Below are 25996 nucleotides of genomic sequence, written 5' to 3'. Positions count from 1 at the left end.
TTTTAAAAAATAAAACAGATTTACTTATTTTAATACTCTTAACACAACATAAAAGTTGGTTCACGGACTTCTTCCTAAACCACATCTTTATCCATAGAAAAGAATTATCGAATTTACTAAATAACTTAATGATCTTCTATTCTAACGTGAGAACTTTTTTTCTAGTTTTCATATACGACATAAACACATGAAACAATCCAGCCAAATTGATGTTCTTTTAGTTAACAAAAAGTCAATCCAGATAATTTTTTGAGAATCAAATAGTGTGTTAGTGTCTCTTCCTTTGATCGTTCTTTGAGATCCTGAAAAACATACGGATTTGGTGTTTTTTCTCATTCTTAAAATGTTTGAATTGTTTTTTTGTTATGAAGTGAAAAAGGATGAACTAAATCAAAGTGATTAGATCTATTTTTCTGTTCGTCTGCGAAGACACCAATACTAACAATTTCAGCAATAAAAATTTTAACAAAGATCACAAAAATCTTTTCAACAAAATAACGTAAAAAATTACCGAAAATATCAATTTATACGATAATAATCAAAGTACTATATTAATTACTAGAGGTTTTAATTTTTAAACAAAACTAGATGCGATGTCCGCGCTACGCGCGGAAAATGTTCGATGTTTATGGTTTACGATGAAAAAATGGTGAAAATATAAATTTTTGTCAGTTTAACTAATTTTTTATGGATGAATCAAGAGAAAAAACTAATTTTACATGGAATTTTTTTTTGTATCCATAAGTAATTATAAATTATTTAAAGCTTTTCTTTGGTTTTTGAACAATATATTTTATGTTATTAGAATACTTAACAAATTATAAAGTTTAACAACATTCTGACTCTACACACAACCAAAATCAGTCGGGTAAAGTACACACATAAATATATGAACATAAATATAGACACACAGATTTTTTTAATTAGAACAACATACAAATGCGAACAATTCCTATTCTAGAGGCAATTTATTGATGAAATAAAAGAGGTGTTTCGTTTGTGTAGAAGTGGATCGATCAGAGCTCAGTCTCAAGCGGAGAAGATGAAGGGGGAGAGGGGAAGATCCACGGTCGTCGATTCTTTTTGTTTTTTAGATTTCAGAAAATTAAAAAAAAAGAATAATGAAAAATGAAGTCCACATGCAATTGAAATACAAATAAAGTCCATAGTCTAAATAATACATAAACCCGAAGCCCAGATATTGAAGCCCTTCTGACGTGGAGAAATAAAATAAGCTGATTGGGTAATTTTTTTTGCACACGTGGGCAGTCCCATAGAGCTTGATATTTACCTTTTAGTAGTGTTATAGATTATTTTCTTGTTTTTTTTTGTTTTTTAGAAATATATATTTTCTGGATCATAAATGTATTAAAAATAGAATTTGATAAATCAAACGTAACTGGCAATAGTAGAAAGTATATTTTTTTCCGAAGGAGGTATGATAACATAATATTCAATTATATTAAGGAGGAAAACTTTAGCTTAGAAAACTATGTCACGGCATGTGGGACAACTTAGGTTATTGTGAAACCACCCGACGATGCATAGATGATGATATATGTGGTTGCACCTCAGTGAGTTTACAACCCCCGTCCCATTGATGCTGTCATGACAGATGGAACACACTTTTCCAGCATCATCCGGAATGGGGTCTCTCATTGATGATCCTAGGTCCATCAAAGCTTCCTCGAGGTCTATCCTGTTGGTCGCGTTAGGGTTAAAATCTCGTATGGATAGAACAGCGCGGACATGTGTAGCCTAGATTTAAGAATCAAACATGATAAGCCGATAACAATAATTCGTATAGAAATAAAAACTAATCGTCTTGGAAAACAACCTAAATAAGAATCGTGCTAACAGACTAATATAAAACATTGACTTCTAAATTTCTTACATAAACACAATTATATATCTATAAGTGTCTACGTTATTATAAGCAAACCAAAAATATAATAATTTGAGGTTTGTATACCTGCATAATCATGTAATAATGGGATCATAGCAGCGAACTTCTGACTGGTATATCCAATGATATTGTCGGTAACTGGGAAGAAGATATCATGGAAGCTGAACATGTGTTCCATAAGATCAATTGTCTCATAAGTTATATGACCAGTAGCGGTTGTCGAGAATGTTATGGAAAAATTTATCTCTGTTTGATTGGTGTTTTTTCTATGAATCTTAATGCGAAGCTTTCTATCCGGATCTCCGATCGCAGGCTCTGTCTCAGAGGAGAAGGAGTAAGAAATATGTGGTTGGTTGTTCATGATGTTGAACTAAATCAAGAACCCTGTATAGGTAAAAAGGACTAATCATCCTTATATAGTACTAATAGCTGAGGTCAGATTAATAGATTTTCAGTTTTCCGTGAAATTTGTAAGTTACATGGTTGTTTTTATTAGCCAGAGTTAATGAAAAGGTTGTTATCACTCTTTAAATTTTTATTTTTATTTTTATTTTTATTGTTTGATGCATACAGCGTTATCTTCTCGTGTGTACAGTTTCATCTTTAAAACAGTCCTCAAAATTGGAATTGATTAATGAGGAAGTCTTGAATAGGAGAAACTAAATGCCGCATTTCGTGTGTTATTTCTAATCACAATATTTTTTGGTGGAGGAGTGCTATCTCGACTAATTATTTCCTCTACATGTCAAAATCTATATTTTTTTGTTTAAGATGAAAACTGAAAACAACGTATAAAATATAAGAAGAAATTAATTATAGAGCATCATAATTAGCATAACACTCCTTATAGGCTAATAAGAAGCAAGAAGTGCTTTCATTGAAGAATAATTATAACAGTTTCCATTTAATATAGCATTGCAAGTAAACAATAAAGCAAGAGAAGAATGAGAAACAATGATAATAAGATAATAAAACGTCGACATTGGATTAAAAAACCATTAAACAGAGAGTTTGACAACCAGAGATTAAAAGAAAACACTCCAAGGGTGCAAAGTTGATGTCTGAAAATGTAAAAAACAGAGCATAGAGTTTTAGTAACCACAAAACCACCGTTTACATCTTAGCCACATTTGGCCCTCTTGGGCTCTTCCACATCAACTACATCACCAGACCTTTTCACCCTCTCACCATCAGACTCTTCATACCCTCCAGATGGACCACTCTCAGTACCTCCCTTCTGCAACGATTCATTTGCATCTGGTAGAGCCTCAATTTCTGCTAAATCACTTTCATCCTCTGGATCTGCTATAGGAAGCACCTTTGTCACAGTCAACGCTTGTGTCTTGCCAGCCAAGTTGTGCTCTGATATCTTCACTATGAACTTGCGAGACTGTCCTATGGTACTAATTAGAGCTTGAGGAACCGGGACCAAGTCAGTAGATCCGACACTCTCATTGGCCTAATATTCATTTTAAAATTTGTCACTATACATTTATAAATATATCAGGGAACACGAATTTAAATAAGCAAGACAATAAGGTTTGTAAGTACCTCGAAATAACTCTCAACCAACTCAGAAGCTTTTTTTCCAGTCAGCTCTTGCCCAGCATTCCCAAGCAGCACAAAGAATGCCTGGTCGGCATTGTCATACACAGATATCTTGGCTAGGTACCTGGGTCAGGAACAAATTAGTAATGAATATATTGAAAGTATTAGTATTGATAAACTGATGAACTTACTGTGCAACACCAACAATATCACTTTTCCCACATTTTTTACACATGTGTGGTAGCACCTTTGATGGCCTTAGTGTGGCATACACCACACCCTATGTAATACCATGCTGAACCATGCACAATATCGCCAATGGTTGCTACGCACTCAAACCAAGCAGCCTGCAAAATATTTTTAAATGTATCTGAGAAATCAAGACTTTAAAAAATATGTATTTTCTTTTGGCTGAGAACGACCTTTGCATCAGCATGCTTCATGTAAGAGAAGAGCTCGCCTATGGTCACTGACTCAGGCTTAGTAACAACGGCAGCATCAACTCGGTTAGCCACAGCTAAGTTTGAGTTCAACCTGAGGTCAAAGTCAAGAAATCAGTTACAATCATGGACTACGAACAAACTATATTTTACTACGGACAGGCTTACCAAGAGAGATAATCACGGGTTGCCTGAACATCCTCGTCAAGGAATACACGGGATGACGTCATAGAAGAGAGACCTAGTGCACCACCTGTAACAGACACGATTGTTTTAGAGAGAGGCCAAACTATAATGTAAAATTAGGGAGGCAAAACTATAATGTAATATTAGATATATAGTTGTGTACATCTCTAATATTTGTCATTTCAGAACATACTGAGTTTACTCAGCACGTAATGCCTCACAGACTATTCCACTGTCGCACATCTAATAAGCGCATAAGCCAAACCAATATAGTTCTATCATGCAAAGCTAAGATATCATTGACCAGAATAACTATTTTCTCAAGCGATATGAAAAGGCAATACTACGAACCTCCAAATCCAAACCGTTTCGGGTTTAAAGTGGTAACTAAAACCACTCTTGCAGCTCCTCCAGATGCTTTAAATTTCTCCCCAAAGCGTAGGGCAGCCTCGTCCCATAGGTGCAGCTTCATCACCGGACCACTGCAGCATCAAATATTCGTGTGGTAAGAGTGACAAAATAGGTATGTAAAAGAATTTATGGTGTAACCTACTCATGTGTTTGAACATGAAGCTGAACTTGGCGGGTAGAAGCTATCTCGTTTACATTTATCCCGAGGCTGTTGCCTAGGACCTGGCCATTCACAAGTTTGATATGCCCAATACAATCTGAAAAAGACAACAAAACTTGATGTGGTATTAAACCAGCAATGAACTCATCGTAGTAAACAAAACACATTTAACAATGGAACAGAACATCATCCTAGCCAAATGGTTATGAATATATTAGATCGAATGAAGCACATCACCTAAGTTTGGTTTTACCAGTACACTACACAGACTCGGCATATATATGGGAAAGAAGAAAATAGTTTTGCTCGATATGAAAGAACAACTAATGTTCAGAAACTGAAGTGAGGGAACTTACCATAAAGATCCCCTTTCAGGTCGCAGGCAGCCTCGAACTCTGCATATCCGTGGAATCGGAAACGGTCCTCAGGGATACACAGCGAGCCATCATCCAGGGCAGCGAGGACAGAAGTCGATGTGAAGGAGATGGTGAAGTCTGGATCGGCCACTCGATAGAGTTTCTTGTTGTAAGACCCGAAGAAGTTGTGAAGCCTGTAAAGGCCACCAGCCTTCATGTGTGGCAGATAAGTATCTACCTTCCCAGCTGAGAGGAAGTCCTGGATGACAGTTCCCTGTGAACATTATTGAAAAGACTGAGTAAGATAAGCTAGACATGGTATCTCTTAAAATTAGACAAACTTGTTGAAGATGTCTAAAACGAAATGAACCAACTAAAAAGAACAGAATGATAAGACAGACAGTGATGCTCCTCGACAGACGGTGATGCTCCTCGGAGGATCAACTCGACTGGACACCACTTGATCTAAGCTCTATGGGCAGTCGAGAAAAAAAAAAGAACAGAATGATACCAGTGGACAACTCGGGTCATACCTCTTCATCAATGAGCAGCATTTCGATACCGAGCAGCACCTTCGTCTTGATTATTCGAGATTCCCAATAGTGTATCAACCGGAACCTTACTTCGCGTTCATGCAGTCCGTATTTAGCATGTCTGAAAGTTATCACTTCTCCGCCGCTGGCGGTAACGATGGCTTTCCCTTTGTTGGCAGATGAGACAGCGCCTTTGCCTTTAACGCCTGAAGAGAAAGTGGACTTCGCGGTCTCAACGGCCGCCCCTGTAGATAAATAAAAGAGTCGACATCAACGAAATCAGGAGTATACATGTGTTGTAATAGTGAGAGGTAAACATGTCTTACAACAGTAAGCTTGAACTTGATAAATTTTGCGAGTTATTATCAAATAGACAGTATTTTAAAAATTCTCATCTTTGATCTCGTGGTCTTAAAAGAGAAAGGTCAAACTATAATTTTGTATCTTGCAATCAGACGAACAGTATAGATAACATTATAGAGTTTGCAAGAATTGGAAAAGAAACAAACTCGATAACTCACCGCTACTAAAGTCAACTATAGTTTTTTTTTTGCATTATATTAGCATGATGAAAATTGCAGAGATTAAGCAATAGACAGAGTTTCTGCTGAAATTCTTACACAATTTGTATATGTTTTATGGAATTTATATATGGCAGAACAAAACCGTGTCGGTTCAGAACAAAATTACAATAAGCAAGGTCAGAGAAATCATAGGCCTACCATAGTATATATAACTGGAAAAGAAACAAACTCGACTTTTAAACAATTTTAATCAATCAAACAAACAAAGTCGTTTTTTTATTATGTTAATCAAGCGTAGATGGACTTATTACCAGTAGTTCTCTTCGGTTTAGGTCGGCCGATCGAGACACCGGTATTCTTCGAGTGGGGTACGCCGATCGAGAGGTCAGAAGAGACATTGGGAGCGCTGTTGAGCTTGGTCGTCTCTGGAGCAGAGTCAGCGGCCGCGCCTTTTGGTTTCTCCGATTTGAAAGCACCAGACACCATGGATTTGCCGTCGGAACTCATTGCTGTATGATTGAGAGAATTCTGAGCCGAGTTTAATCGGAACAAAACTGTGATTATGTGTTTTATATGAAGAATGTAAAGGAGAAAGGCGAAGGGAATCCATAAATGAGAGTAAAGGTTGATGAGAGTGAAGGCTGTAATGAATGAGATCGTCGATCAGATGTTCGAACGGAACAGAGAAGGGGAGAGCAAAAGTCTGAAGTTCAGAGTCGTGAAGGAATTGAAAAGAGAGGTCTGAGGAAGCGATAGAAACAATGGAGCTTTTGTTATGTAAATGGGCTTACTGGGCCACTGAAATTTGACAGCCAATCCATCAAAAAATCTGAAGCCTAATTGCAAATCAAGAGATCTGACGTGGGAAAAAAACTCAATCCTATTGGTCAATTTAAATGTCCGACGTGGACAGTCTCACAAGGCTTGTTATTCCCCTTTTAATACTTGTTTGATTAGGATAAAAATGTCTTATTACATAAGAAAAAGTGTAGTTTTTTTTTTAAAAAAAAGCATTTTTCAAATTGTAAATCATAAATGGAGTATTTTCCAAATTATCCCATATTTATACCGCACAATCTGTGGTGTGGATCTTTAAACAACTTATATTTTTTCACGATAAACCCTAATGATCAACTGACACACACACACACCTTAGGTCAAGGATCATGTTAACGAAAACGGTCAAACTAAGAGAAACAATAAATACATAGCTTTTAAAAGTATATCATAAGCATGGTCGGTCTTGGGCAAAAAAAAAGAAAAGAAAAATAACCACTTGTTTTATCTCAAATTTTAAGAATCATTATATAAGAAAATATATAATTCTTAAATTATGTAAATTTATACTAAAACTTATTTTATAGTGTTTATGACTTTTTTTTATCAAACATGTTTAGGACCTTCTAGATCGCATACTCGGCCATGAATTCATAAGTTATGAGCCATATTTTTCTAGTTCGAATTACATGAACCATTTACTAGTACATACAAAAAAACGAAGATGTATTTATCAAATTATTTACAAAAAGTGTAGATCAGATTCATTGAATCTAGTCATCAAATTATGAAGGTCAATCTAGAGTTGTAAACCTACTCGTTTTTTATAAGCAACTAAATTGATCAAAGCGCGAAACATATAAAAGTATAATATAGTACCAGTGGATGTAACAAAGCTATCAACTTCTATTTCAACTCAAGCTCTAGGTTTAGCGGTAATCGTATGGTGTAATTCGTGATTTACTGAGACTATAAGGCGTGCCTACCCTTTTGATTTTGAGGCATTGGCCTCAGGCCCCTTCTCATATTAGTTCATTTTGGGGCCCCAGATTTATAGATTATGATATAAACAACGTGATAATATGCTTTCTTTTAATAATCAAACTTCAATTTTTATTCTCCTTTGAGCTTTAACTTCTGGTTTTCTTATTAATGTTGAAAACTTCTTTGTCTATGTAGAATTAAGCTTATAACAAGATATATAATGTTTTCAATCTAAGTTTTTAATAATTTATAAACTGTTGTTTATATGTCAATGTATATTAAAATACTATTATTATACTAAAATTACTAGATATTTTATTATTAAAAATAAGATTAGCTATTTTGCCTTAGAGCATCATTATCAATTGTCCTTAGTTTTGAGTCCTTAGATTATTTAATTAATTTTCTGTGTTAAGAAACAAAGTTAAGGACAAATTCCAAAAGGATCGATTATTGGTAGGACTTTTAATTGTCTCTTAGTAAATTAAATGTTCAGTTCATGGCACAAACTTGTATGGCAAGTAATAAAGAGACCTTAAGACAAATTTATGTTGTGATACTAAAAATCAGTTTTCCCAGTTGTGCTCAATAATCTTTGGGCGTGTAAGAGGAACTCTTTCAAGTGCAGTACATGCTAGTTTCATCAGCGGCATTGTGAATGGTCTGATTCCTTCTGCTAGCTACACATTATCATTCCATTCATACCAAGTCAGTCGCAGCACAAACATTAAGTAGAATGACAAAAGAAAATGAGCAGAGAAAGGCCAAGTCTAACATCTCATGAACCAAACTCGCTTCCACTAATCCAACTTTCAACCTATTGGTCACATATAGAGCTCAGATCATAAAACCAAGAAGTAAATCAAACATAGATCCTAAAAAAGAATAGATTACAAACAACAGCAGTTCTCAGCTTTACTTTTGTATAAACAAGAGACCCATTATTGATCAAACCACCAGAGACTCCAAAATGGATCTGTTCTTTGTTTATTCAACTCTGGTTGGGTGTTCATTGACATAAACTAACTAAGAACAGCAAGATCTCAGGTCTAGGTTGAATAAACAATAAACAGATCCAGTTACAAGGATTCTACCTAACTCCTATCTAAACCCATTATCGATTAGATACATAGCTTCGAGAAGTAAATTTATCAAGCAAAAGAGATCGAATTTGAAAATGAAAACAGAGGAAAACGAGCAGAGAAGGCCAGGTCTAATGCTTTAAAATCTCAAGAACCAAGTTCACATCCACTAATCCAATTTTCAAACTATTGATCATATTATTACAGAACTCAGATCACAAAACCCTGAAACAGATCAAACATTAGAGACTTAAAAGAACTCTAGACTACAAGTAATTTCAGCTCAATTCTATATCAGACCCGTTTTTGATCAAACACTAAAAACTCTGGTTTGTTGTTCATTGACAGAAAGATCTCAGCTTTAGGTTGAAACAACAATGAACAGATCCAATTGCAAGGATTCAAGCTAAATCCTAGCAAACCCATCACCGATTAGCTCCATAGCACTAGACACATTGCTTACAGAAGCGAAAGAGATGGACTTTGAAAACGAACAAAACCTGATACTCCCAGTCAGCTGCGATGGCCTTGGCGAGAGCCAAAGAAGGAAGCTTGAGAGGTCTCTTCGAAGGAGTTTTGAGTGTTCTGTAATCGAGCATCACAGTCCATCCATTCCCATCGTCTGCCTCTCTCGTCGTCACCTTCTTGTAAAACCTCTTCCCCACGATCGAGCCCGTCATGAAAGACGTTGGCATCGTCACCGAGTCCGAATCGCTGTTCCGTCGTGCGTTCGGGAGAGGAGATGATTCTGACTTCGGTCTCGACGTCTCGTTGAGATGTTAAGAGAACAAGATCCGACAAACAAAACCCACAGACCCATCTTATGAGAGTGATAGATGAGATCAAGTAACAGAGGCAGAGTTGTGGAGTTGTCGAGGAGAAGATAAATCAAGAAGGAGAAGTGGAATCCGTCGAGGAGAGATCAATAGAGAAATCGAACCCAACTGATTTCATCAGTGGAAGAGAGAGAGATAGAGATGATACTTCGTGTTTGACACCTGTCCCATAAGGACGTTTCTCTTGTTCCTTAACTAAGGACGTCCTTCACATTAAAAGACATTTTTCTTTTTCTTTTAATTGTAATTGAGCTAAGATACATGGCCCCTATTATGCTAAGCACGGCACTAAATCAAAAACATAAACTTTATATTACTAGCCTACTACTTTGTGTATTTTCCCATAATAACAGTCTTTGTTTGTTTTGTTTGTTATCACCAATTTTTATCATGTCACTCGATCCACTAAATTTCATATACTGATCGGTATTTGTGTTTGATCGATAGTACGATTTTATGAAGAATGTGTTGCTATCGATTGATTATGATTTTCAAGAAAAAATAAAAAGTGCGTTATCAACAAATGAATCAGCAAAAACATTGAAGATATGTACGAAATTAAACAAATCTGATTACCCAATATTAATTTGACTTTGCAAAAGTTCAGATAGGCAATGATAGCTAAGAAAACCCACGAGTCCAATAAAAAAGTGCATGTAATGATACTTTTTTATTGGAAAGCAAGTATACAATGTGTGGATAGTTATATAAAAGTCTTAGAAAATGATGTTACACATTGGATAAGATGGCCACCGATTAATAGTGGAGGCAGTTCAAATCAAGATAGACTTTGTATTCAGTCTTAATTGAAAACTATACTAATGGTCACATTTAAAGTGTTGACAATGTCGTCTAAACATAAAAAGACTTTAATTAAGCATACACTTCTGGTTGTTATATTAGTATTAGACACACCAAGTGAACACTTATTCAATCAATAAAATCCAATCCAATCGAATCTACTGTGTGAATGTCAAAAGCTGTGTTCATGTAATTGCTACGTGCCTACGTCAGCAACTGAGAAGGTGACTGGCATGTTTTATAAAAGAAAAAAGAACTTTTTTTAAATCCAGCGCTCAGTAACTCCCACCACCGCAAAATGCATCGTCAATGGCCGTGCATGTAACCGACTGGGCCAGTTATAGTGGGCCTTAATGGGCATATTGTACTTATTTTAGAGTAGAATGGGGGGGGGGGTTTAAATAGGCCCATAAACCAAAACAGAAACCGCCTTTGCTCCGGCAAAAGAAGGAACGGTTAACCCCCTGATTGAAACTCCTTCTCTCTCTCTCTCTCTCGACGATCGCAAAGTCTCAGTCTCAGCCTTACCCGATTCCCGTGAGTTCCCTTTTTCGATTCTGGAGTTCATACCTCCCTCCCGCCTCTTGCGTTCATTTTTTATATCGTTTTAAGAAACTAGTTTACTTCACACCATCGTTTCGTTTCTGTTGCACAGTCTTACAATTTTTTTCAATTATGCACGAAAGAAGCCTGATTTTTTAGGTTCGCGATTATGTGTTATTTCACTCTCCTCGAAGCGAGTACTCATGTAGACGTTTTTTTGAAATCTTAGGTTTGGTGGGAGATGGAATCCACTGCGAGTAGCGCTAGATTAGTTGGCGGGAATCAAGTTTCGCTGCCCTTGACTACAACAACTCATAGATTTGCCCAAGTGAAAAGAAAAGGAAACTTTCAACCTCTCTCTGGTACTACTATAAATGATCTCTCCATTCATCACACCAACAACAATCCACACTCGTCGGTGTCTCCTCCATTTGTGACTCGCCGGAAGAGCCAGATTAACCCTGACATTGGTGTTTTCGAGTTGGAGGAACACGATGACTCACTCCCGTAAGGCTCTCTTGAGGTGTTACTTTATTTATTTATTACTTTTATACTCTTTGCCACGTAGGATCATACTTTTTGCCTATGTAACTATCATTTGATCTCTGTCCTTTGCTTGCTAGGGAGGTGAATGAGGTTCAAACTGGGAAATCACGTCCTGTGGATGTAAAAAGAGAACTCGTTATGCTCTCTCTTCCTGCCATTGCTGGACAGGCTATTGATCCTTTGACGCTGCTCATGGAGACTGCTTACATTGGAAGACTCGGTTTGTTTTCTTTTTTTTTTCTTTTTAAGGAAGAGTTTGTTTTGAGAGGATCCTTTTGTCTCGACAGGATCTGTAGAGCTGGGCTCGGCTGCCGTTTCTATGTCCATCTTCAATACCATATCTAAGCTCTTCAACATTCCTCTCCTCAGCGTTTCCACTTCTTTCGTCGCTGAAGATATCGCTAAGGTTGCCGCCCAAGATTTAGCCCAAGGTTAATTACTTTCTTTCTAAAAAAAAAATTAATTAGAGCTTCCCAGCCTTATATCTACTTGAATGGATTTTCAGAGGATATGCACAGTGACAGAGTCCCTTCTCAAGGTTTACCAGAAAGGAAGCAGTTATCTTCAGTGTCTACTGCGCTAGTGTTAGCCATTGGAATTGGCATCTTCGAGGCACTTGCCCTGTCTTTGGCTTCTGGACCTTTTTTAAGGTTAATGGGTGTTCAATCTGTAAGTTCGCTCCTATTCTGAGCTTATTATCTACTATTGGGTGGGAAACTGTGCTGATAAAATCCATGTTCGGTCACAGACGTCAGAAATGTTCATTCCTGCGCGGCAGTTTCTTGTCCTTAGAGCACTTGGTGCCCCTGCTTATGTGGTCTCTTTAGCTCTTCAAGGCATTTTCCGTGGATTCAAGGATACTAAAACTCCAGTCTACTGTTTAGGTTTGCATTCTTTTAAGTCCCAACTATTTTCTTGATTACCATTGTTGGTTCACTCATTTCCATAACGCAGGTATTGGTAATTTTCTGGCTATATTTCTGTTCCCTTTGTTTATCTACCAGTTCAAGATGGGTGTAGCTGGGGCAGCAATCTCTAGCGTCATATCCCAGTATGTTTCTTCTTCTCTAGCTTTCTCCTTTTCTTAACCTTGCAGGATGCTGCTAAACCACTCTCCTCTGATTCTCAGGTACACTGTGACCATATTAATGATTATGCGTCTGAACAAAAGAGTTATACTGCTTCCTCCAAAGATGGGCTCACTAAAGTTTGGCGATTACCTAAAATCTGGTATGCAGGAAACAGTCTCTCACTTATGGGATTTGTGGATGTACCCTCTGTTTGTAAGTATCTAGGTCTTAAACCTTCTACTTGATTTGTAGGGGGATTTGTTCTTGGAAGGACTCTATCAGTGCTCATGACCATGACTGTTGCCACGTCAATGGCGGCTCGCCAAGGAGCTTTTGGTATGGCAGCACATCAGATATGCATGCAAGTTTGGTTGGCGGTATCTATGCTTACGGATGCACTAGCTTCATCTGGACAGGTATTAGATGGTTTTCATACCTAGAGATTTTGGCTATAATTTTGGTATGAAATGTTTACTAAAATCCACTGATAGAGTTGTGACGTGTGAGGGATGGTATTAATCCTCGTCTTCTGTTGATTCAGGCCTTAATCGCGAGTTCTGCATCCAAAAGAGACTTTGAAGGTGTGAAAGAGGTTACAACATTTGTTCTCAAGGTCTGAGCTCACTTCCCTTTCCATTAAATTTTGCAATGATGAATCATGTTTATGTTGAGGAAGTTGGGCGAGAAAGGACAAATATGTAGAAATGCTTCATGGTACATAGTTGAGAGGGAAATATGTTTATCTTGTTGGGGATGCTAATTGATATAGAGAGAGATGTAATGTGTTTTAGTAATTGTACAGATAGGAGTAGTGACAGGCATTACGCTGGCTATTGTGTTGGGGATGTCATTCAGTTCAATAGCTGGTTTGTTCTCCAAAGACCCTGAAGTTCTGCAGATTGTGAGAAAAGGTGTATTGGTGAGTGATGTATTTTTTTACATAAAATTAAGTGGATTGGAGTTTTTGATTCAGAGAAAGTACTCATTTGTAAACATGTAAAAATCAGTTTGTAGCGGCAACTCAACCAATCACAGCGCTAGCGTTTATATTTGATGGACTGCACTATGGAATGTCGGACTTCCCGTATGCAGCTTGGTCGATGATGGTGGTGGGAGGAATATCATCAGCGTTCATGCTGTATGCACCAGCAGGGATGGGGCTAAGTGGAGTGTGGGTGGGGCTGAGTATGTTCATGGGGTTTAGGATGGTGGCTGGATTCGGCAGGTAAAGAAAGAGCTTTCTTTCTGTCTCATGTGATTTTAATTTTTGTGGGTAGAAGAGCGCTCTCAAGTGTGCGTGTTTTGATGAATAATAGATTAATGTGGAAGAAGGGACCATGGTGGTTCATGCATACAAGTGACAAGGTACTTTTGTTCTTCTTCTTCTTCTTCTTCTTCTTCTTCTTCTTCTTGTTTTATTTTACCTCCAAAGCTTCTTCTAATCAATCATTAAGGTAACTCTCTGTCTCCTGTTTACATGGCAGCGTCTTGCTTAAAAGCTGCGTGCGAGAGAGAGACGTGCCCCGCGTTCAACTTGTTACAGACGTGCCCCCCTTAATGTTAATTACGTTGTAGTCTCATTATTAGCTTCATTTGTTAGACACAACACTCATTCTTCGATTTCGCCCTTGTAGTAAAATCATTACTAGTATTGTGTTATGTTAGCTTTTATAAAATTTCGGTTAAAATAGGCCAAATAAAACCCAACCCCATATTACTCAGCCATGTGTCAACACTAGTGTGCTTTTTGACTCGGTCTGCAAGTTCATTTGCACCAATGAAGAAAATATAATACTACCTTTTTTATTGGAAAATGTTTTGTTAATTTCATTTAGATGTCGAATAAAGTAAAAGACAATTTTGACATTCTTCTAGAGGAGGAATAAGAAGAGTTGATTGCCGCAGCTTGTCTGTCTTTGTGTGTTTTGTCGTGAGAGAGAGAAGATGGAGGATTCATCGGCGTCGTTTGTAGGCAACAGATATTGGGTGCTCCGACATGGAAAGAGCATTCCCAACGAGAGAGGCCTCGTCGTCTCTTCAATGGTTTCCCCCTCCTCTATTCCTTCTTCAATCAAATCCTTCGCTTATGAATCAAATCAAATAAATATTTTAATTGATGGCAGGAAAATGGTGTGCTCCCAGAGTACCAGTTATCCCCTGATGGTGTCGCTCAGGCTCAGCTCGCTGGCCAATCCTTCCTCAAGGTTTTCTTTCTCTTTTAAGTAAAAAAAAAAACTCGAACCTTTTCATGAAAATCTTGTCTCTCTGTCTGTGCAGCAACTGGAGGAAAGTAAGATATCACTGGACAAGGTCCGCATTTGCTACTCCCCCTTCTCTAGAACCACCCACACCGCTAAGGTTGTCGCTCAGGTCCTCAATCTCCCTTTTGATTCCCCTCAATGCAAGGTATGTAGTAGTATTCGAGATATATTTCAAATAGTTTGATAGCTTTTTCCCCAATGCCGCAAACAATTACATTCTCACAAACTATGTTTATAGATGATGGAAACTCTGCGAGAACGCTACTTTGGACCTACATTTGAACTCAAGTCACATGACAAGGTGCGTGCTTGATGTTCCACTCACTTCCCTAGGCTGTAATAGAGCATTATAGAGTGACTGATCTTATCAGTTTTACTGTTTTCTGATTTTGCCATCAGTATCCGGAGATATGGGATCTTGACGAGAAAGATCCATTCGTGGGACCAGAAGGAGGTGAAAGCGCTGACGATGTTGTGTCCAGACTCGCCACTGCCATGTTATCCATGGAAGCAGAGTTTCAAGGGTGTGCAATTCTGGTGGTGAGCCACGGAGATCCACTGCAGATGTTGCAGAACATAATGCATTCAGCAAAGCAACATAGCGGAGGAGATGGTGGTGGTTTAGCAGAGAGGATTCAGATGAGCAGAGTTGCTTCTGTCTTGTCACAGCACCGTAAGTTTGCTTTGCTCACTGGCGAACTCCGACCCCTCGTCTGATTTTTTTTTTTGCTAACCAAACAATAAAGTATTCAATTTTGGCTCTGTTGTGTTCCTATCTCTGCCAATGACAATTCTTGCAAAACTTTTTATTTGGAATAAGCAAAGGTTTGGTAATTTGGTAACATGGAAGGTTTATTCTTCTGTTTTTTATAATAAGAAATCTCATGGTTGGTAATATGTAAATAATGAGAGCTACTGAACACTTGGTCTCTCTCTCTCTCTCTCTCTTTCTGGCAATCTCCTTGAATGTTAAGTCTTTTGTGATCCATCTACGACCCCTTTAGTTCAAATCCTCTATAAGCTCTTGATCCATCTCTGGTGCTTTTGGTATCATCAATCACTCACATCAACACCCTAAATGCAACTACCATACATACACCCATAATCTGCTGACCAATTCCAACAACTTCGTAAATTCCACGGAAGACAAAAGGAGTTGGTTACCTTTTTTTCATCTTCGTCCCGAAATGGAAAACGGGACGCATTGCTAGCATTGAATACTAAAACGACAAAACAACCTAAGGAAAGATACTGTTACGGCAGTAAACGGCACACGCCATCATCGTCGTTGACAGACGCGTGTAGGGGAGAGAGAGAGAGAGAGGTTTACACTCCAATTTCTCTCTATTTGAGTCAATCGATCCTTCCGCTTTGCATAGCCAACGACGGACATGGCGATCCCTTTCAAGCAACTGCTTACGCCTCTTCTCCTTTTACAGGCACACCTCTCTCTCTCTCTCTCTCTCTCTCTCTCTAGTATGCAATTGCTTCTAATTTTGGGTGGAATGACCCTCGATCTCTTCATGTTTCAGGTGATCAGTTTGTCAGTTTTAGTCAGCGCAGAGCTCATCTCCTCACTCAACACCCACTCTGCTCCAAGGTTAATTTTGCACCTTTATACTTTACTTAAACCACTCTCTTTTCTTCTTCCCTAAATTTGAATTTTGATGATGTGTGGCTTTTTGTCACAGTAATAATAAACATTCAAATGAGTACTGCGCTATGTATGACATTTGTGGACAACGCTCCGACGGCAAAGTCCTCAACTGTCCTTATCCTTCCCCTTCCGTTAAGGTATTTAACCAACCATTGACACCTTTTCATTTCACTTCTTCCTACATTCAGTTAACTATTAATATTGTTTCCGCAGCCTGATGATCTGTTTTCTGCCAAAATACAAAGTCTCTGCCCAACCATTACTGGGAATGTCTGTTGCACTGAGACTCAGTTCGACACTTTGAGGTCTCAAGTTCAACAGGTTACTCTTTTATCTCATTCTCTTGTTGTTTCTCTTGCTCCAATCAATCATCTCTTCTCTTCTAATTAGATCTGGCCCGTTTTATCTATATTTGTAGGCTGTTCCTTTTCTTGTCGGTTGTCCTGCATGCTTAAGGAATTTCTTGAACCTCTTCTGCGAGCTCTCCTGCTCTCCCAATCAGTCCCTTTTCATCAATGTCACTTCCATTGCTCAGGTTAGACCTCTGACTTGTTTCACCAGATTATATATGGTTTAGCAACACTAGCAATTGATGGTTCTTTCTTTTTGCGGATTTACTTCAAGGTGGGTGGAAATTTGACAGTGGATGGTATAGATTATCTCACTACTGACATGTTTGGAGAAGGGCTTTACGAGTCTTGTAAAGAGGTGAAATTTGGAACTATGAACACTCGTGCCATCAATTTTGTTGGTGGTGGCGCTCAAAACTTCAAAGGTGCTCCGGAATCTGTTCTATACACGCTCTATCCTGGTTTCAGAAGTTACACATTTCATCTTTACTTCTGCTTTTTCAGAGTGGTTTGCGTTTATCGGTCAGAAAGCACCACCTGGCTTCCCTGGTTCACCATATGCAATCAATTTCAAATCAAGTACCCCTGGGTTATCTGCAATGGCGCCAATGAACGTATCTACTTATTCGTGTGGCGACACATCACTTGGATGCTCTTGTGGCGACTGCCCTTCCTCACCCGCTTGCTCAAGTCCCGAACCCCTTCCTCCGCCACATCAAGAAGATTCCTGCTCATTCCGAATCGGTCCTCTTAAGGTAAGTCTTATAAACTTTGTCGCCTGAGAACATTAACGAGTTGGGATATGATTGTATTGTTTTTTATATTCAGGTTAGATGCATTGAGTTATCGATGGCACTGTTATACATCCTGCTGGTCTCTAGCTTCTTTGGATGGGCTGCTTTCAGTCGAACAAGAGATATAACGCAGCCTGATGGTAGCTCAGAGTCACTAGTGCATCTGTTGGAAGGAGATGGAATTAATAGTGAACTGAAGAAAAGCACACTTGGTGTCAAGGTATATTGTGTTTGTTGGCTAGAAATCTTGGTTCTTCTGTGTATGTGTATATAACGTATAATACCTTCCAGGGGAGGGGAATATAGTATATAATACATTTGTACATATGCTGAACTGTCCCTGAAGATACAAGCTGATTGATTATTCCCTGTTTAGAGGAAAGAACGAGTTGATAACTTGATTTCTATTTATTAGGGGAAAAGACATGCTCACCTCTCTCCTGTTCAGAGATACATGGCAACATTTTACAAGTAAATCTCCACGATTTTTTTCTTTCTGTCGTCTATAGTTTTCCCAAAAGGTATCTCTAGAATAAGAAAAACCAGAAATTGATGAGATGAAATTGTAATTGTTTCTAATTGGTTGCCTCAGAACATACGGGTCATGGATTGCTAGAAATCCATCTCTTGTTCTTATCATATCGGTGGCTGTAGTTCTTGCACTCAGTTCAGGTCTCTTACATTTTAAGGTGGAAACACGGCCAGAAAAGGTATGTATTAGCTCTTCCAGTATCATAGTTATACAAACTCTTTATGACATATATTCAGCAGCAAAGCAATTGCAAAAGCTGGTATGATTGCTCATGTGAATTCCGATGTTTTGTAGCTGTGGGTAGGTCCTGAAAGCAAAGCAGCAGAAGAGAAAAAGTTCTTTGATAGCCACCTTTCACCATTCTACAGAATCGAGCAGGTAGTTTTCTAAGTTTAGCCTTTTCTGTCTAATTCCAACTTCTAATTAAAAATATATATAACTTCTGTTCACAACTTCTTTGTGTGGCATGACAGCTTATCTTGGCCACTATTCCTGATCCCAAAACTGGGAGGGCTCCTAGTATTGTGACAGAAGAAAATATTCTTTTGCTTTTTGACATACAAGAGAAGGTAACTGAAAAATTGCTTCAAACATTTAATGTTAGTCTAAATCGTGTTACCTAATTGTTTGTTCTGATTTTTCCTCCGAATATTACAGGTCGATCAAATTCGTGGAAATTATTCAGGTTCAGAGGTCTTTCTGACTGACATCTGCTTGAAGCCGTTGGGGGAGGACTGCGCCACTCAGAGTATTCTGCAGGTTTATAATTTCCATGCTTGTGGAATTCTCAACGGTTTTAATAGTTCTTGTAACTTGTCACTGTTTAGATACACAGAATATCTCCATTTGTTTCTCTCTAACTTCTTAGACATCAAAATTCTTCTTGCAAACGAATCCGCTTCTCTACTGACATCTCTTTTTAAATATCATTTTCAGTATTTCAAGATGGATGCTGAAAATTATGATGAGTATGGAGGAATTGAGCATGCTGAGTATTGTTTCCAGGTTCAGTTTTTGCTCAGCATCTAGCACATAGCCAATTTCGTCGATGGGGGGGGGGATTAAGTTATACACTTCGTAATTACACTGTTGACTGTCTACCTAGTGATTGAATACTGTTTTCTGATTTCTTCTCTCTTCAACTTCCAGCATTACACGTCATCAGAGTTGTGTTTGAGCGCTTTTCAGGCGCCCGTTGATCCTAGTGCAGTGTTGGGAGGATTTTCGGGGAGTAACTATTCTGAGGTAATGGTTGCGAAACTCCCTTGCTCAGAAGCTTTTCGTTGTGACCCTGACCTTCAATGAAACTGTATTTTCAGGCTACTGCGTTTGTTATAACATATCCAGTCAACAATATCGTTGGTGATTCGAGCAACGAGAACGCAAGGGCAATAGCATGGGAAAAATCGTTCATTCAATTAGCGAAGGTGTTTCCATTTAATGTCTTCAGATTTTCAAAAAGCGACGCGGTTGTCGTAATCGTTTTCTTACTTACACTTGCCAGGAGGAGCTGCTATCTATGGTGCAATCCAATAATTTGACTCTCTCTTTTTCATCCGAAAGTTCAATAGAGGAAGAGCTGAAAAGAGAAAGCACTGCTGATGTTATAACAATAGCTGTACGTTGACAAATATCTTTGAGAGTTATCTCCTACCATCTTCTTACCAAGATTTTCATGCCAGTGATCTGTTTTTTTTTTGTTTTCCTTCACCAGGCAAGCTATCTGGTTATGTTTGTTTATATTTCCGTCACACTTGGAGATGCTCCGCAGTTTTCTACTTTCTTCATTTCATCAAAGGTACGTCTTGATCTTCCTCTCAAATTCGGTATAGGCATTTCAGTTGTATTTGGTCACTTGAATATTCCTTTAGTTTCTGTAGAAGTAAAGTATTGAATAATGGGAGTATTGGCCAATCCCAACTGAAATGATATTAATACCTGAATATTGGGGATACGGAAGTACTGTGCGTACAATCATTTTATACAGCTTACTTACTCATATCATGGCTTCTAGGTCTTGCTCGGTCTTTCGGGGGTTGTGCTTGTCTTGCTTTCTGTACTTGGATCTGTTGGATTTTTCAGTGCCCTTGGAGTTAAATCCACATTGATCATAATGGAAGTCATTCCTTTCCTAGTCCTGGCGGTAAGTTCGTTTTCATCTCTGTAGCAAAAACAGTGGAAATTTTGTTAACCTGCTGATGGGTATAATGACGGGTTTTCCATATGTTAACAGGTGGGAGTAGATAACATGTGCATATTGGTTCGTGCTGTAAAGAGACAACCCCGTGATATTTCTTTAGAGGACCGGATCAGCTCTGCACTTGTTGAAGTAGGTCCATCCATAACGTTGGCAAGTTTATCCGAAGTCTTGGCATTTGCTGTTGGAGCTTTTGTTCCAATGCCTGCATGTCGTATCTTTTCGATGTTTGCAGGTTTGTAAAATGTTTGGTGTTCCCTATGCACATTAGTTACGAGTCTGTGACACTCTTCTATACATGTGCAGCTTTGGCTATTCTACTGGACTTCTTTCTGCAAATCACAGCATTTGTTGCGCTAATAGTTTTTGACTGCAGAAGAGCTGCAGATAACAGAATTGACTGTTTCCCTTGCGTAAAAGTTTCTTCATCGTCTCAAGAATCTGTTGAAGGTTACTTCTGAATTCTTTTAAGAATTAGTGTATCATTTCCTTCAACTTAGCCAGAGATGCTATGTGTTTACAGGTGGAAGTGAACCTGGGTTTCTTGAGAGATACATGAAGGTACTTTGGTTTCAAGAACTGGAACACTTCTTCTTATAATTAATACATATATGAATCATGATATGTGCAACACAGTCACGCACAAACATGTAATCACAGTCCGCAATCTCGCTAATTCTCTAGTCTCCTTGTTCCACAGGAGGTTCATGCACCCGTACTTGGACTTTGGGTTGTAAAAATGGTTGTTGTTGCTGTATTCTTGGCTTTTGCGCTGGCAAGCATTGTAAGTTGCTAGCCAAATTACGCTCGTTGTTTTGTTTACACTGTCCGTTCATCATTTCTTTTGATATAGCGCTACACTCTACAATAAACTATATCATTTTCAGAGGGACAGGACATGCATCATATTGATTTTTTTGTGATTACGAGGTAGTATTTTATCCATCTGTTTAAATTTCATGTGTTTTAATTCATCCAGGCCCTAAGTCCAAGGCTGGAAACTGGTTTGGAGCAGAAAATTGTTCTTCCTAGGGACTCTTATCTTCAAGTTCAGTGTGTTCCAATTTTAACTTCTCCTTCAGATGTTCTCTTTGTGCTCATCTCTTGCTCATTTCTCCCTATCACTGACTGGAATCTTTTTACAGGACTATTTCGACAGTCTCGCAGAGTACCTCAGGGTGGGACCGCCTTTGTATTTTGTAGTCAAGGATTACAATTATAGGTTCTCTATCTGATACACACAAACCACTCTCTCTGGTACGATTGTCGACCTGTTTTCTTGTACACTGAAATGGATCCTTTTTGGCAGCTTGGAATCAAGGCAGACGAATCAGTTGTGCTCTATCAGCCAGTGCAATTCGAATTCCCTTTTAAATGAGGTAATACTAAAGATGTGTATATGTTTGAAATGATCTGCATCTTAGTCAGTAACTAAATGTGATTTATCTCTACTAAAGTCATCATATGAATTTTAGAAGTTTTGATGAATCTTCGTTAAAAATCACCCTCGTAGTGCCACCAAGGCCCCTATCACATTTAAAGGGCCACCGAAAAGGGTTTAATCCTTAACATTGTTTGTTTTCCCCACCTTCCACCAGATATCAAGAGCATCACAAGCTCCAGAAACAAGTTACATTGCCAAACCAGCTGCGTCTTGGCTCGATGATTTTCTTGTATGGCTATCACCAGAGGCTTTTGGCTGTTGTCGGAAGTTCACTAATGGCAGTTATTGTCCTCCAGATGATCAGGTCAGTCTTATCTCCTAGATCTTATTGTGGAAACTACATTGATTTATCAGTTTCTTTAATTGCCTTTAATCAAACTCATTTATTTAAAGTGCAAAATGGTGTTATAGCTTCTAACGTAAATTTTCTTATGCTACAGCCACCCTGCTGCACAGCTGATGAAGATATATGCAGTTTAGATGGGATCTGTAAAGACTGTACCACAGTAAGCTTCTCTCTCTCTCAACAATATCTAGAATAGATCTAATTCTTTAATCCATTGCAGTGCTTTCGACACTCAGATTTGGTTCGGGATCGCCCATCTACAGCTCAGTTCAGGGAGAAACTACCCTGGTTTCTAAATGCTTTGCCTTCGGCTGACTGTGCAAAAGGTGGTCATGGAGCTTATACCAATAGCGTGGATTTGAAAGGTACCCTAGAATTTGCTTAGATAAAATCTATTTTCTCCTTGCTTTGATTCATTTTATTTGCTTTTGGTCGTAACCTCTTTGCGGAACGCTTGATTTTTTTCAGGGTATGAGACTGGGGTTATACAGGCATCTGAGTTCCGTACATACCACACTCCACTTAACACACAAGTATGCCACTACTGATTTTGGCAAGAAACTTGCTAATGAAAAAAACTCACAGTTGAGATATCCTGACGGTCTTTGGAAAATTTCCTCAGGGTGACTATGTTAATTCACTACGAGCTGCCCGGGAGTTCAGTTCAAGAATGTCTAATTTGTTGAAGGTTTGAATCTGGTGATGAATTTTGCTTTAAAAAGTATAGTTTAGTAGCTGGCTTTGCTTGAAGGAGGATGGCCCACCGTATGTCTATTTTCTTCTGCTAAGCTTCCTATATAACAAGCCTTTATTTTATGCAGATTGACATCTTTCCATATTCTGTGTTCTACATTTTCTTTGAGCAATATCTGAATATCTGGACCGTAGCTTTGTCAAACCTGGCTATAGCAATCGGTTTGCTTCCCATTTATCCAAAACAGTGTTTTAATTTATTTTGCTAGCTTGTACCAAACTACAACTCGTTAATTCCCATATTGTTGTGGCAGGTGCTATATTTGTTGTTTGCTTATTAATCACTTCCAGGTCAGTTCTCTCTCGATACATTATATATAGTTTGATGTTGGATTCTGTTATATAACCTGTCAATTTCAGTGCCTGGAGTTCAGCCATCATTGTTCTTGTGTTAGTGATGATACTCGCGGACCTCATGGTACATGTTTTATTGACACATACCATAGATTATTGTTCCAATATAGGCTATTGGTTCAGGCGATTCTGGAAGCTAATATGTAGCTATATGATTGAGCAGGGTGTAATGGTGGTTTTGGGAATTCAACTCAATGCAGTTTCTGTTGTGAATTTGATAATGTCAATCGGGATTGCTGTAGAATTCTGCGTGCACATATCACATGCCTTCCTGGTAAGAAAACATGTCACCTCCTTTTGTAACCTTACCCCGAAAACTACACTGCATACATTGGCTCTACAACCTGTAGACATATGGTAGCAGATAAACTTTCCTCACAATTGTCAAATTGTTCTTGGTTAAGAGGATTTAAGGATGCAGAACAAGCCATGCCACGTTGTGTCTGAAAAATAATGTTTGTTTCCTGCACTGATATAAATGCAGATGAGTAATGGGAACAGAGAACAAAGAGCGAGGCAGGCACTGGAAACCATGGGAGCTTCGGTTTTCAGGTGATGAAGCTTAAACTTTCTCCAAATCAATTTTCTTTATGCGAAGGTTTTAGTCTAATTGGTTCGGTAGTAAAATTTGTGGGACTTAATGAATGACAATATTTTGCTGTGAGGACAGTGGGATCACACTCACAAAACTTGTTGGAGTGATGGTGCTTTGCTTCGCACGATCGGAGATATTTGTGGTAAGGACACCCACCAAATACGTTGCCTTATGCAGTTTTCTGGTCTCTTGCTTGAGTTCAAATGGATATTGTATTGGTGCATACACAGGTGTATTACTTTCAAATGTACTTGGCTTTGGTTATAATCGGCTTCTTGCATGGGCTCGTTTTCTTACCTGTAAGTTAATCTGCTACCATCTACTGGTCAAAGCTTGAACAGCCGAGACCTTATCATCTCTAGCAATTGGTTAGAGTAAGCATCTAATGGGTGATTGACTCGTACAACTCGTTGGGTTTCAGGTCATACTAAGTTTAGCTGGGCCACCACAGATACACTTGGACACGGAGGAGGAGCAGCAGAGGAGAGACGAAGCTTCTTCTTCCCTATTGAACTGAGTAACTCGACAGACTTATCAAGTCTGAAAAACTTTAACATATACTCTTATGATTCAAATAAGTCTTAGACAGTGTCGAGAACACTAAAGAAGCAAATACTGTATGCTCTGTATCAAAGTTTAGGCAATAGGACTTTGGCCCCCAAACTATGGCATGTTGGTACAGTTTTTTTTCTTAAACTAGAGCGGAGGTTAAGGAAAATATGAAGAGGTGAGGTGTTTGGAGCTAGATCCTACCATTAACTATATACTTGAGAAAAAAGAAAGAAAATAAGTTGGCTTCAAATTAAGACTGTGCTTCTCACAAAATCATAATAGGCTTTAAAGAAAGCTAGTTTGTGTTTCTATATACAGAGAGAAAAGGGGTCACAAGAAGCCAAGAACAACTAATTAATACATTTAGATGAAACAAGTATTAATTAGTCGTTGGCGAGTTTGTAGCAGCTAACACAGAAAGACATCCAAGAAGAAGAAGAAAACTCTGATACATGAAATTACACTCTTTAAAAGAGTTAGACATTAACTGGATTTGACTTGGTTTATAGTTTTGGAATTTTCTTGTACTCGTACGTGTTTATGTCCACCTTCCCTTGCATAGCCTGCACAGAGAACAAGTAAACAAAAGCCAGTCAACATTTTAGGTGTTCTTCATCAAAGCTTTGCGTTAAATAAAAGTGAGACCTTGAGCTCGTCTTGGATGGAAGTGTTTTTAGGTTGATAAGCATCGACAGGTCCAGTTCTAGAAAGAGCCTTTCTCGTCTCGATAATCTCCCATTCCTGGACGTCTTTCACCTTTGCGATATCATTACTGCCTTGGAGGAGTTGGCCGAGTCCAAGGGCTCCGAAAACAGTGAGAGAGATCATGGGAAGTCCGTATCGTACAAAAGGGTGTCTCCTTCCCCACCTTTTAAACAATGCTGGCTGCTTGAGAGTAGAAGGACCAGTTTGGATTGTTGTCATCTTTTGGATAGTCACAAAGCAAATGACTGCAAGAAAAATTAAGGGTAATATAAGTACATAACAGAAGTCAAGAAGGTACAACAATATAGTGGTAATTTTACATTTTCTTATCTGGTGAATTAAGCAATTGTGCAAGTAACCAACAACAAGAGAGGGAAATCACGGCTTAGAGATCGAAAAAAAAGCATCTATTGAATTGAATCAAGAGCCGCAATTTGCATACCTTTGTGAGATCAAAAGGTGAATCAGATTTAGAAAATCGAGAAAGCTATATTAGCTCAGCAAGTGAGTCTCAATCGCCAACAAATGAACACAACCGTAGTAGTAGAAAGTAAAGGAGAATGTAATCATCCTTCCTTGTCTGAATCGTTCCAGTGTTATAAAAAAACCGGACATATCCAATTTTGTTCACTGAACCACAAGAAGACACACACAGCAAAAGAACCCCTCAATACGAGTGACCACGATAGAACCGGTGAGATTGGGAGAACCCGGTTTATCAAAATAGATTTTACTAATAAATCTTAATTTTTT

General features: G+C 38.4%; 6 protein-coding genes across 7 annotated transcripts; 3 read left to right on the top strand and 3 right to left on the bottom strand.

Annotated features, from left to right (window-relative positions):
- Window positions 1–2867: 2867 nt before the first annotated feature.
- Window positions 2868–6808, bottom strand: LOC108822121 (uncharacterized). Its single transcript, XM_018595142.2, has 10 exons — window positions 6376–6808; window positions 5541–5785; window positions 5008–5281; window positions 4634–4748; window positions 4432–4562; window positions 4063–4147; window positions 3877–3988; window positions 3646–3801; window positions 3458–3578; window positions 2868–3365 (listed from the first exon to the last, which is right to left on the bottom strand). The coding sequence occupies exons 1-8, from the start codon at window positions 6569–6571 to the stop codon at window positions 3682–3684; spliced, it is 1278 nt and encodes a 425-aa protein (XP_018450644.1). The 5' UTR covers window positions 6572–6808; the 3' UTR covers window positions 2868–3365; window positions 3458–3578; window positions 3646–3681.
- A 1568-nt stretch (window positions 6809–8376) lies between these two features.
- Window positions 8377–9620, bottom strand: LOC130498528 (uncharacterized). The gene is made up of 2 exons (XM_056991971.1): window positions 9408–9620; window positions 8377–8505 (listed from the first exon to the last, which is right to left on the bottom strand). Exons 1-2 carry the CDS (start codon window positions 9600–9602, stop codon window positions 8392–8394), a joined length of 309 nt encoding a protein of 102 aa, XP_056847951.1. The 5' UTR covers window positions 9603–9620; the 3' UTR covers window positions 8377–8391.
- A 1313-nt stretch (window positions 9621–10933) lies between these two features.
- On the top strand, window positions 10934–14391 carry LOC108822246 (protein DETOXIFICATION 45, chloroplastic). 2 transcript variants are annotated; one of them, XM_018595277.2, is made up of 14 exons: window positions 10934–11081; window positions 11317–11594; window positions 11711–11853; window positions 11921–12064; window positions 12139–12302; window positions 12382–12517; window positions 12588–12684; window positions 12763–12863; window positions 12956–13119; window positions 13245–13316; window positions 13506–13622; window positions 13711–13928; window positions 14020–14068; window positions 14188–14391. In XM_018595277.2, exons 2-14 carry the CDS (start codon window positions 11329–11331, stop codon window positions 14197–14199), a joined length of 1683 nt encoding a protein of 560 aa, XP_018450779.1. In that variant the 5' UTR covers window positions 10934–11081; window positions 11317–11328; the 3' UTR covers window positions 14200–14391. The 2 variants fall into 2 exon arrangements, with proteins under 2 accessions (XP_018450779.1, XP_018450780.1); XM_018595278.2 differs by lacking the exon at window positions 10934–11081 and having other exon boundaries at window positions 11442–11610.
- Window positions 14392–14553: 162 nt separating this feature from the next.
- On the top strand, window positions 14554–15808 carry LOC108822247 (uncharacterized). Its single transcript, XM_018595279.2, has 5 exons — window positions 14554–14746; window positions 14827–14907; window positions 14981–15109; window positions 15203–15265; window positions 15364–15808. Exons 1-5 carry the CDS (start codon window positions 14648–14650, stop codon window positions 15679–15681), a joined length of 690 nt encoding a protein of 229 aa, XP_018450781.1. The 5' UTR covers window positions 14554–14647; the 3' UTR covers window positions 15682–15808.
- A 435-nt stretch (window positions 15809–16243) lies between these two features.
- LOC108822245 (uncharacterized) lies at window positions 16244–24731 on the top strand. Its single transcript, XM_018595275.2, has 39 exons — window positions 16244–16403; window positions 16497–16564; window positions 16656–16758; window positions 16835–16942; window positions 17040–17156; window positions 17246–17396; window positions 17476–17726; window positions 17800–17985; window positions 18181–18236; window positions 18358–18475; window positions 18592–18675; window positions 18771–18866; window positions 18955–19056; window positions 19234–19302; window positions 19447–19542; window positions 19617–19724; window positions 19802–19915; window positions 20012–20095; window positions 20312–20440; window positions 20531–20729; window positions 20801–20944; window positions 21018–21055; window positions 21195–21278; window positions 21474–21542; window positions 21640–21716; window positions 21804–21873; window positions 22093–22242; window positions 22379–22444; window positions 22505–22649; window positions 22753–22817; window positions 22907–22972; window positions 23106–23199; window positions 23292–23328; window positions 23398–23455; window positions 23555–23665; window positions 23876–23943; window positions 24062–24128; window positions 24217–24285; window positions 24408–24731. The coding sequence occupies exons 1-39, from the start codon at window positions 16356–16358 to the stop codon at window positions 24501–24503; spliced, it is 3861 nt and encodes a 1286-aa protein (XP_018450777.1). The 5' UTR covers window positions 16244–16355; the 3' UTR covers window positions 24504–24731.
- An 88-nt stretch (window positions 24732–24819) lies between these two features.
- On the bottom strand, window positions 24820–25879 carry LOC108822248 (uncharacterized). The gene is made up of 3 exons (XM_018595280.2): window positions 25686–25879; window positions 25184–25488; window positions 24820–25101 (listed from the first exon to the last, which is right to left on the bottom strand). Exons 2-3 carry the CDS (start codon window positions 25460–25462, stop codon window positions 25042–25044), a joined length of 339 nt encoding a protein of 112 aa, XP_018450782.1. The 5' UTR covers window positions 25463–25488; window positions 25686–25879; the 3' UTR covers window positions 24820–25041.
- Between the last annotated feature and the right edge of the window lie 117 nt (window positions 25880–25996).

The sequence above is a fragment of the Raphanus sativus genome, chromosome 8 (assembly GCF_000801105.2).
Source record: "Raphanus sativus cultivar WK10039 chromosome 8, ASM80110v3, whole genome shotgun sequence".
Taxonomy (NCBI): Eukaryota; Viridiplantae; Streptophyta; class Magnoliopsida; order Brassicales; family Brassicaceae; genus Raphanus; species Raphanus sativus.
This window is presented reverse-complemented; position numbering and strand designations above follow the sequence as displayed.